General features: G+C 39.9%; 1 protein-coding gene across 1 annotated transcript in view; it reads right to left on the reverse strand.

The window, feature by feature from the left end:
- LOC140935380 (methanethiol oxidase-like) overlaps positions 1-8571 on the reverse strand; it is a 62945-nt gene extending 54374 nt beyond the window's left edge. Inside the window, exons 1-5 of the mRNA XM_073384928.1 lie at positions 8422-8571; positions 3649-3812; positions 1351-1421; positions 828-942; positions 405-522 (exon numbers count right to left, since the gene is read on the reverse strand). Coding sequence (XP_073241029.1) covers positions 405-522; positions 828-942; positions 1351-1421; positions 3649-3812; positions 8422-8431 — 478 coding nt within the window. The 5' untranslated portion in view covers positions 8432-8571. The remainder of the gene's footprint in view (positions 1-404; positions 523-827; positions 943-1350; positions 1422-3648; positions 3813-8421) is intronic.
- Between the last annotated feature and the right edge of the window lie 3723 nt (positions 8572-12294).

The raw sequence follows: 12294 nt of genomic DNA on the forward strand, positions 1-12294 counted from the left end.
TCTAGTATGTCTTTGGTGTTGTACCACTCTCAAACCATGTACTAGTAACTCATTATAATAAAGGCCACACTCAAGAGTGTCACTGAATCAGTAAGAAAGAATATTGATCATTACTATTTCCTTCCTTATTAGTTTTAACTGCACCATAAGCAGTCTGGCAAAAGTCCCCCAACCAGTGTTGTAAATCATCCCTGAAAAGCCCTGAGGGGAGTGGAATATAAAATAGTTACAATTTACAATTTAGTCTCCTAACTAAAGTTGGTTTTAACTTTTGATCCTTTGGGCAAAATCCTATGGTGTGTACCTACTTCACATGGTACTTTTTGTTTTTCAACATTTATAATTTTTTTTTGAATTATGACTTTGGCCATCTTTGTTATTAAAAGGATCAAAGACAACTGTACCTTGCTCTTTTCCATCAGGCGTCCCCATGGCACTGATCATGATCTCTCCACTTCCCAAACAGTGTGACGTGTGAAGGTAGGCAAGTCCTGTCTTGGTCACTTCTTCTGGTGAAACAATCTGTAAAAATGAGGCAAAAAGTAAAGTTTGCGGGCATTTCTGCACGATGTGCGGTGGCAGAAGATGAGCTGAGACTGGACGTTCGTTATGCTGCCGTTCGGGTTCTTTTTGCTGTGTTCCGCACTTTTCTTGGTTCTGTTAAGGTTAGGCTTTGAGGCTGGCAGGTGACAACAGACAGAAAACGCGTCTTCGAAAGTAATCTAGTACTTAAGATCGGTGTTTGTTCCCTTATGGTTGCAATTCTATGGGCATCAACGCGGACATACACATTTCATAATCTACGTCGGAATCCACAGCTAGTTTACCTTGTGAATAAGAGGCGCTCTGGGGTCGGTCTCCACATCAAATATGTAAACTCTGTTCGAGTTGAATGAAGGCAAGATGAGGCGATTTCTTTTCTTGTTTGGATCTCCGTGACAGCTGCAAGAAAAAGTGTAAATGTAAGGAAAGTTTTTTTCAGTTTTAGCGAAGATATTGGGTATTTTGTACCTCCAACAGAGTCGTCAATGACTCAGAACACCGAGCCTCTTTTGGCCAGAAAATGGGTCTGTCAGTAAAATAATTTTTAAAAAGATTATTTCCTTCAAATGGTTTGGGCCGGGGAACATCATTCCAGTCATTTCTACTCAATCATTCTTTTAATCGTTCTTTTATTTATTCATGAGACTTGCACTATTCTACCCACATATTCGTAAGCTCATTCTTTCGTCCCATTTCCTCCACTGTTGCACTCATTTATTATTCATGTTTTCATAATTTCAAAATCAATCATTTTTTCCTCCTTTTCTGTCTTCTTTACTTTTTCTTTATTTCGCGTCATATGTTCACCTGCTGCAAGCATTCCATCCACTGTGATGCAACTCGTCTCCCAAAAAAGGAACAGACAGGCGATGGATAACCTATCAAATAGACCAAAGAGAGAATAGGTCTGGGGAAAAAGGTGAAGGGCTTAGCAGCCTCCCACGCGGACGTTCTTTTGGCTCATCACGCAATCCTCCGCAATCTTTTGTGGGGAAGGAACGCGTGACGAAACCGTTAGCCTGCGTACCAGGCAGTTTTCTTTGTTTTCGTTCGTGTTTCGTAAGATGCGAGATACAGGAACCGAGATGAAACGAGAAAACGATCGGGGGAGGGGGAGGAAGAGAGAAGGCAGAGAGAACAACCTGTCTTTGATGATGATGATGATGATGATGATGATGATGATGATGATGATGATGATGATGAAGTCTTTATTGAAATTAATACCCACAAGTATACGTGTGAGTTAACAATAAGCGCATAATAATATTTGCTAGAATATGACATGTAAATTGAAAATCTAAATAAATTAAAAATATATCTATTGATAAAACATCGCTTGAACCTTTCAGTCCTAACAAGCGACAAAACGTAACCGTGACCCCTGTCTCGTAGATTCATTCCGTGTACGCTTCATGGAGAGAACAGTGATTGTCAGTGGTCACCTTCTCCCATAATTCGAAATCTCATTAAATCAGTTATAGGGGTGAACTTAGCAGTGTAGCCATATTTGAATGCACTCTTACAAAACCTATCCATCTGAGAAAGGTATTTACCATCATAGGCACATCAGACCCAGACTTCAATAGCATAACTGAATAAGGACATAATAAGGCTATCAAATAGCAGTATTAGCTCCTGTAAAGTGCATCCATAATGTTTGCAAACTCTTAAAATATATAATCTAGAGCTATCCTTAGAAATCATATGATCGAATCGAAATGCATGTCCCAGTTGAGTAGTTGCATGTTAGCACGTTAAATGTCATTCCTAATAACCTGAGTTCCCCATTCCTCTCAACACATGGGTTCCGGGATTGGTTTCTTAGTAGTTCCTCTAACCACCATTTCCCAGGTCTTTTTGAGGTTCAAGGTCCTTCGATTCTCAGATAAGTCCTGGGAATTAGATCTTATAGGGACACTCAACGTTATGTCGTCAGCATAGTTCACGAAAAGGAAGATTCTTGTTTGGATGTACAGCCATGATGTCATTTACCATGATAGAAAACAAGACAGGACCTAAAACAGTTCCTTGTGTGACTCCTCTATCGATGCCCACAAACTTTGTTGAAAATATCATCTTTCCCTTGCCTCCGCCCCCATCGTTTTCTCGTTTGACCTCGGTCCAGCTTTCGCGCGGCTTTTTTCCCTTACTTCAAGAAAAGCAAACGAAACACGTACTAAAAATACCGCCTGCTACACAGGTTACAAAACCCTAAGAACATCTCAGTATGCCCCAGAGGGTAAGGGCTAATTTGACCGCACGATTACTAATGTTAATGTTTCCAACAGCAATTAAAATATAACTAGTTTTCCCTCGATTTGAATGAAGGCATCCGTAAAAATGATGCTTGAATCGCTCAATCCGCCCTCAGTAATGAAATGCTCTGTTCGCGGCATTTTTTTTCATCTGACAAGGAATGCAAACTTATTACCATGTTCTGTAGACGGTCAGTTTTGTAGCTTTGTCTATTTCAATAAGTCACTAGTTACTGAGAACTATCTGAAATTGGGCTTTACTTTTTTCAGAGTTTTACTAGGGGTGCTTATAATTTACACCAGGTGGAAATCTGGTGGAAATCTTGTGCATAAACATAAAACTACAAAATTTGACGTTGTGGGAGAGCGACCCGCTTCAAACAGTATAACCAAATCAACTGAACAGACTAAAAAAAGTGGGAAAAGTGCATCGCCTCAAATCACAAGCCCATGTTTTCTGTCGAAGCTTCCCAAAAGGAAGGGCGGGAACCATTTGATTTTTCAACAAGAATTTCCGGTTTTCCCATGTAAGCATTACAGTGGCGGATCCAGGGGAGAGGCCAGGGGGGCCCGCGCCCCCTTTTTTTAGACGAAACTGAGGCCCAAAGGGCCGAAAAAAAATTTTTGAGACCGACCCCCCCCCCCCCCACCCCGCCCCCCTTATCTCAGGGTCTGGATGACAGGGTCTCCCTCCCCCCTTACCTGAAAGTCTGGATCCGCCACTGACTAACCTAGGTTTTTAGTAGTTTCTCAATCTCATTATCGGTGCAAACAAGTACTGTTCATGGGTTCACACGGCTTTTTATTAGCCAGACCCCTATAGCAAATGTTTAGTCGTTTCCCGGTTTACCTGAGAATAAGTCGGAGAATCGGGGTCTGCATCGACAGTAACAAGGTAGTCGGGTTTTTCAATCCCCGTATTAGTGCGGATACAGGGTAAATATAACAACTTTTCCCTTGGACCTTTCATGGCTTCCAAAGGAGTGGCATATCCTGGCCCACATTTGCAGGTACCTACGAACAGAATGAGACAATATATAACGACAGACAAGGGAAGCAAAGAGTGATTGTTCTTATTTCTTAGCAAGGCTAGCATGGTCTAGCATGCGAACGAAGTATGACTTTCCTCTGCATGATTGCACTGGTACTCACCAGACGTATCTAATGGATGAAATCAATGAGTAATCAATAGGTAATCGATGGGTAATCAGTTGATTAGTCATTGATTATGTCCGACATTCAATGAGTAATCGATGAATAATCGATAGGCCACAAAATTTTCAGTCATTAGCCTTCCGTTTTCAGACTTTTTTGAGCTTACTAAGTGTAATCGAGCTAGAGCCAATCACGATTATAAGCTCTATGTAAAAGTTGCCATCCTAAACTGCAACAAATATTCTTTCTTTGAACGGATCGTTAATGCGTTGAATAACTTGCCTAAAGATGTTGTACACGCAGGATCGCTGACTTTATTTCGCAACAGATTAAGGATTTATATGAATATTGATTAATACGATTGTAAATAGTTTCAAATGATGTTTGTTATTCTAGTTTTTAGGCTTTAGATTTTTCTCTCTGTATATAATGTTTTAGATTCTAGATTTTACCTTATCATCTTTTATTTTGGGGAATCTTTTATACAGGGTTAACCTCTAGATATCCCCTTTCGAGAGATATTTTGTAACTTTAGCTTTTTTACTCATTTAGTTTACAAAAATCTGGATACATGTAAATCGAAACAACCACCTCAGACGCGAAAATATTTTACTCTGCGGTGGCTGTTTATCAACAAAGACAAACACTCTATAAAATAGCCAAGAGAGTAAGACAGATAACTCGACCTCTTGAACATTTCGTTTTTGATATGTCAGTTTCTTTCCAATAAATAAATTTGATTTGCTGTTCTGTTTTCGTTATGGCCTATATACATTGGTTTCCTGCAGGCAAGTTCAATTCCTATTTTCTATTCCTATCGATAACGAACCCTATTCAGCGGACACCTCTATTAAGCCGGCGTACGCGGACGCTAAAATGAGTTGTATTTCGCTAATTTCTAAACAGGTAGCCCAAGCTCGAAATATTAGCATTGGCAAGCATTGGCATTGTTGCGTAACATTCAGAATATAAGGATTTGTATGGGGAAAAACCTATCGTTTCTGTAACCTACGAAAATCAAAGGATTTCAATAAAAAAAAAATAGCTTACCTTACTTAAAATGTGTGTTACGTCTCTCCTGTGTGGTCCACGGGCCGATTTATGCCCGTATAATGGGTTTTTGTGTAAACGGTTTTCTTTTTATAGAGAAAACCGTTTACATAAAAACCCATAAAAGGACCATAAATCGGCCCGTGGACCACACAGGAGAGACGTAACACACATTTTAAGTGAGGTATAACTAAGCTGTTTTTTATTGAAATCCTTTCATTTCCGTAGGTTTAGAAACGATAGGTTTTTTCCCCATACAAATCCTTATATTTTGAATGTTACTCAACAACGCCGATGCTCATATTTCGAGCTTGGGCTACCTGTGATTTCTATTGTTAAAAACCTCTATTACGCGGACATAGGTCCTTGAAATACGTACTGAAGTCAGTTAATCGTTTTGCATTTACAAACAAATTAAAGTTGGTAATGAAAGGTAATGAACTTGAACTCTGGATAGCTTCTTTAACAACATGCAGCTTTATCACAGTACAGAGTGCGCAATTTTTACAACCTTTATAAAGCGTACACCCTCTATTAAGCGGACACTTGGGAAGGTCCCGAAGGTGTCCGCTTAATAGAGTTTTCACTGTAGCTGTATAAGAGTGAGAAAAAGAAACAGGAAATGGTCTTTTGTGATGTTCAAGTTTTAAGTCCTTTAGAAAAAGTCCAATTAGGAAATTTCACGTTGTAGCCTTGCATGAACCAAAGATTTTGTTACACGTGCAGAGTTCATGAGGATTGTTGTTGCTTATTAAGCATACCGCAAAATTCCGAAAGTAAGCCCCTCCACGTATAAGCCCCTCCAAATATAAGTCCCCCATACTCGTAACGCAAGAAACCCCCGTTAAATCGCCCCACCAAATATAAGCCCCCGGGGGCTTGTACTTGGAAACTGCCCTAAAATTCAAAACAAAACAAAGCAAAAACTGTACAGTAACACATGAATTTTTGCAACTGCCAAAGAACTATTACTTGGGCCAAACTAAGGATTGGAGTCAAAGAGTGTCACAGTAAATTGCTGTCCACTCTTTACTCTTGGCTTGGATTTCCTCGGTCCATATATATAGACAAAGTACTTGCATGGATGAGTTTTCAGGGGCACCCAACGAGAATATAGTTCAAAACCACTTAAAAATAGCATTGTTAAACGTATTTTAGTATTAAACAGTAGATATAGGCATACTTTTATCCCCTAAAAATTTCTCATCTGTTCGGATTTCCTAGCTGAAAGTCTAGAGATCCGAAAATTATAGGATCAAAACTTACCTGTTCGAAAATTTCAGCCAGAAAAAAGGCTCCCGAAAATTCTAGGTGACCTTTTTAGGGTAAAAATCCGTTAAAAATGGGCAATTATACCATTTTTTAGATGTTCGAAAATCCTAGGAGAGGCAGACAAGCAAGAAATTTTACAACAAATGTTCCTAAAATTCTAGCCTGCGTTGCAGGCGTTTGAAAGGGGAGGGAAAGGGAGTTTTGGGAAAGCGAGTTTTAGGCGCGAGAGAAACGCGAGTTCCCGCGCCCTAATTCCCTTCCCCTTCCCCTTCCCCTTCGAACGCCTGCCACGCAGGCTACGAAAATTCTAGATCTCAAATCGTCTTCCGAACAGATATTTTCGGAAAATTGACGTTCGGTGCCCCTGAGTTTTAGAAAGATCTACGTCGTCAAGGTGAGTTTCAGTAATAAAGTTCTGCAAGTTAGTGACATAAATTTCCCTCCAACTATAAGCTGGCCCAATCGATTTTGAGACGCAAATTCCCCTCCGTATATAAGCCCCTCAAAAAGGGCCTTTGACAAATATAAGCCCCGGGGCTTATTGTCGGAATTTTACGGTATCCCTTTAATTGCATTTTTCCTTGCCGTCACGGTCGTGGTTACGTAACTTAACTTTCGATTGTGATTGGAAGCTATTGTACAGTTGACTCCCGATAACTCGAACCCTCGCTAACTCGGACCAAAGTCGATTTCCCCTGGACTTTTTTTCATACAGTGACTGTAATTTTATCCTCGGTAACTCGAACCTCTCACCAACTCGAAGTAATTTTAGTTTCCCTTCAGATCATTTCTATGGTTGAGTTTTCACCAGGATAATTTTAACTAGATAGAGCAGGAAAAGTCCAGAAATAAAGTGAAAACACCTCGTCTTGCTTTTAGCTAGTTAAAAATGCAAGTTGTTTTCAAAAGCGTGACAAGTCGGAAAAAAATCACTGTGTAGTCCGAGACTGATTGAATTTAATTAACAAAAACCGTGCAGGAGCCCATCAAATGAAACCGTGTCAATTCTTTGTCAATGTCCATCTCTGTATACTTCGTTGCTTAATTGCATTCCCTCCCCATGCTTATTTAGGTTATTTGCTTCAAACTCCCGACAACTCGAACTTTTTTCGATTTCCCTAACTTGAGGTCGAGTGATCGGGAGTCGACTGTAGTTCTTATACCCCCTCTCCCTAACGTTTTCAATAATTAACATTCCCAGGTTTACTTAATACAGCTCTTGATCAGCTTGATCAGTCTTCCACAAAAGTTCTTTGCAAGGGTTTCAAAGGGATTATGTGGTTTAGGCCCGGGGGGGGACTTTGGGAATTTCTGGGTGGGGATGTGCCGCTGGGACGATGGAACCCTTAACCTATACCAGAGCTAGTTCAGCTGAATTTTGCAACCCTATACTAGAGTAAACCCCCCAAATCCCCCCTATCCTAGAATAGCTGTTTTCTAGAAACTACTGAGGTCACTAGCACAGTCTAGCCAAAACAAAACCTTATACCACAGTCCCTAGTCGAGATAAAATCTTCAACCAACTGATCAGTTTCCTGAAAAATGGTACCCTATTCTAGACCCAAAACTCTGATTTATATACCCTATCCTAGAGTAAACTGCTTGAAAACCATACCCTTCATAGCGGCACAGCACATACCTAATAATAGGCTATATAGCCCATACATGGCAGTACCCGCCCCGGGGGGTTAGGGAGTGAACGTGAATAGAATAATTACTGCACACTTAATATAGCTCTTGATCAGCTTGATCAGTCTTACACAAAAGTTCTTTGCAAGCGTTTCAAATGAGATATGTGGCTTAGGCAGTGAACGTGAATAGAATAATTACTGCACATTTGTGAAGCCACCTTCACTAAAAGGAGTTAAAATAAAAAGGTTCACGATATTGGGTATAGATTTAGTCAGTCAAACTAATAAACTAAAAAAGCATAGGATTGTTGGCCTTTTTAAAACAACAACTAATAAAATTTTGGACAAAATAAATGGGAAAAGAAGAGTGCATTTTGAACAAATTAGCCACCGTAGCAGGCCTTCAATAAACAGGGCGAAATGTTGTAGATTGGCGTCAAGACTCACGGCCCTTAGTATGATTAGCAAACGTAATTTAAAACAAGTGACTTTTAAACTGGAATTAAGTTACTTACTTTCAGTCATTCTTCTGTCTTCGCTGTCCAAATTAAGAATCTTCTCGCCACCGAATAAGGCCGCTTGAATGAGACCAAAACACTGTCCGTATTGTACGACGCAAGCACTTCTGCATGTGGTGAGGTTTTCTACACTTGGTTGAATGCATTATTCTGTGATAAAGCATTTGGTGTGTTGTTGTTGTTGTTGTTGTCATATTATTCTGTGGTATGTAATTTACATTTTCTAGGGTAGGATTTGGACATGCACGCACTGCACTTTATAAGCTCACTGGAGAACAAAATGACAAACGTTATTTTCAAACAAATGCAGGCACTCACATGCACTCACATTCAAGATATTTCGACCTATAGGGTATCTGGATCCAACGTGAATGAGTTTTAAATTCTATTGTTATTTACAGTCACGTTACCGAGGGGGTCAGTATGAAGTAACGAATTTGTCACTGTTCGAAGCGCAACCTCGTTCCCAGGGTTCTCTCCTACTCGCTCTCTCGCTTCGTAGGGCGGGTAGGAGAGAACCCTGGGAACGAGGTTGTTCGAAGCGGTGAAAACTGAAATTTCCACGATTGCTCTTTTCCATTTCTTTCTGTATTGAGCCTGTTCACAGACCCTCTATTTGCTCTTCAAAGTCCGTCGAGCGCGCGTGATAAAAAACAAAAAGAAAGGAGGATTTATTGATCGCCAGCGCAAGGGGGTAGGGGTGGGGGAAGAAGAAAATAGACGTTCTTTATTTTTCGTTCTGGCTCGCGCTCCGCGCTCGCCGATGTTTTCAAAAAGAACGAAAAGGAAAAAAAGGGCAACGTCTGGGAACAGGCTATTCTTTATTCGAAAGGCAATTTGAACTAAAATCCATCCGCAAAGATCCAAATTCTAAAAATTGTAACGGAAGTTGGTCGAAGTAAATTTTCCCGCCTCGGAAATAACTTAACAATGGTAGTCTTTACAATAGAGCATAAATAAGCTAAGAAATATTTCAATACAAGTAAATTTTAATTACTTCAAGTAAAATAAAGCTTCACACACAACTGATTCTTTTTTACTTCAGGTTAACTTAATGTTATTTTCCCACGCAACATAATTAAAATTGATTGATATGTTTTGTCTTTCTTAAAGCTCTAGAAACCGCAAGTAACCGCAAGTCAGCTAAGTTGGCCATAAGGATGGTTTTCAAGTCATGGGCGGACGAAGGATTTTGTGATAGAGGGGGCCTAGAGATTTAGTATACAGTGGCAATATGGGCCCAATAGTACAAATCAGGACCGCGAACGGTACAATTTTCTAGGGAGTTAACTTGTATGGTTTACCCAATAGTTCCAGGAAGCTTATAGTTTATAAGCCCCCGGCTTCTATATAGGCTTCCTTGCCTTTACCACATTTGATCTTGTAAATAATTTAGTTGGAATATTCTGTATTATCTTTAGTGTATTTCTGTATACTTTTGTTGTATTTCTGGTTAATGGCAAAATAAATGAGTATAATTGAGTTTCGGGCGCATGCTCCTCCGGGAAAATTTTTGTGATTGAAGTTCGCTGAGATGCAATCTAGAGTGCATTTTGGACGCCTAAATTTAGCAAATGCCTGGACGCCATAATTAACATGTAATGCTGAAATATTTAAGAATAAAAAATTCCCGGACGAAAGGGGAGGCCGGGGCCCCCTGGGCCGACCCCCAAATCCGCCCTTGCAAGTCGCTTGAAACTTTCTTGAATCGTTTCAACTTTTCGACTTGAATAAGATGCAAAGTAAAGTTACTTGAGATTTTACTTAGGCCTTCACACACGAATTTTTGCCTAAGAAAAACTTAGCAGCCCTTAAGCTTCTCTAAAAGAAGAAGAAGAAGAGAAATAGATCCCATGCAGCTTTGCGCCCACGTGCTTGGTAATCCGATACTGTTATAATTTGGTTTGGATTCATCGGACGGCTTTCTACTGTACGTGCAGACAAGAAACCGGAGAAATAACCGGCTGAAAATACAGATCGTTCATAGTTGGCGATTAACCAACATGTAACGCTAGTTAATGTAGTTCATTACTGGCCAAAAAGTTTTTCTTTGAAACATCACAGCATGGACTAACATATGTTACATTTTTTTTAATAGCCTGCGTAGCAAGCGTTTCCAGTCGAGTTGTAGCGCGAAAGTTAGAGCGGGAGCAACTTTCTCAACGAACTCGCGCGGAAACGCTTGCTATGCAGGCTATTTTTGTTAAAGTCTAATTTTATAAGCCGTGCTTTTTTGTACTTTTTACTGTCAACGTTGTCATTGTGCCTTGTAACCTTCTTGAGAGCAGTTTCGTTGTCAGCTTTCGTGAATTAGTAATTAAATTGAGGTAGTCATTTGTATCATAAAAAAGTGTTTCTAGTAGTATAACCATGATAACGTTTCTTGCTGAATTGTCGTTCCATGAACATACTACAATGCTATTGTCTTTTAAAAGCTTTTGACTTTTATCGCTCTAGTTTGTAATTTTTATAGCATCTCGGCATTTAGTACATTATCAATAGTTGATAGCTGACAGCCACAAAAAAGAAAGAATATAGGTCTCCCTAGCTTGTAACTTTTTTAGAGCAATTTCGTTATCACACCTTTTGTAAGTTGAGAATATAATTTGAATTCGTGAGTGCTTAGCCTATTCCAGGCTCCGAGATAGTCGGATCCGCTGAATTGAGAAAGCGCAAACACGAAAATAAAACGGGAGGAAACTTCCTTTTTCCCGCCCCGCCAACTTTTCGCGTGCTTTTTCCTTTCGCGTCTTCCCCACTATCTGAGAGCGTGGAACAGGCTAGTGAGTGCTTGGCGTTAAACAACAAGTTATCTTGCTGCACGAACAGTTATTTTGGTTGATTTTGGTTAAAGGGGCTGTGTCACGGCAGTCCAGTTCATTTTGTTTAATTTTGCCAGTTACTCGCCCTCGATCGCTACGGAACTTAAAGTAAGCGAAGAAATTACTTGTAAATGACATAAGCAGAGATTCGAGACCGAAAAATATGTCTCCTGAGCATTATTTTTGAAGTTGCAAACAGCAGAGATCAACTTTGAAAAACTGTTAGGCTAAACAGTTTTCAAAAACCCTAATTTCGATCCGTTTCAATCTTTTCTCAGTTTTGCCCATCCGTGGCATTTGTTGTTTCTGTTATGTTATTTTAACCTTCCTTTAATTTTTTAAGCGGTTATTTTTACGTTTCTCTTAATTTAACGGGCATTTTGTAATTACCTAATTTGGCTGAATTTCGTGACACAGCTCCTTTAATGTTGTAAAAAATGAAGAGCCACAAATACCGTTGAATAAACAACTTGTTGAAGTTTGTCTTTTTGACGGCTGATAAAAGATCATTGTTGCTTTCAAACAAACAATTGCATTTTAATAGCCCTTCTCGGCTGATACATATTGCTTTCCCATCTCAGACTACATGATGTTTTCAAAGAATTTGCCTTTTGTCTTTCAGTTAATTATATTTTGTATACACGAGAACAAGGCGGAATGTGAAAGAAAACTCTCTCTGGAGTAACATCGCGTGGCCTGAGTCGGAAAACAAAATCTAAAATCTAAAAAGTACGAAAGCCGAGGAGGGTCTTCCGACTTCTCACTTCCCACTTCCCACTTCCAACTTCCCACTTCCCACTTCCAACTTCCCACTTCGAAAGTCGGAAGTCGGAAGTCAGAAGTGGGAAGTGGAAAGTAAGAAGTGGGAAGTGGGAGGTCAGAAGTCTAACCATGCAGCATTGAGTCTCTGAAGAACCGTGAACGGTCAGAAATCAGAAATCCGGAGTTCAAACTTTGTCGAGTCTGAAGTCTGAAGTTTGAAGTATGAAGTCTTAAGTCGGAAGTCGGAAGTCGGAGGTCGGAAGTCAGAAGTCGGAAGACCCTCCTC

This window comes from Porites lutea, chromosome 4, assembly GCF_958299795.1.
Source record: "Porites lutea chromosome 4, jaPorLute2.1, whole genome shotgun sequence".
NCBI classification, from domain to species: Eukaryota; Metazoa; Cnidaria; class Anthozoa; order Scleractinia; family Poritidae; genus Porites; species Porites lutea.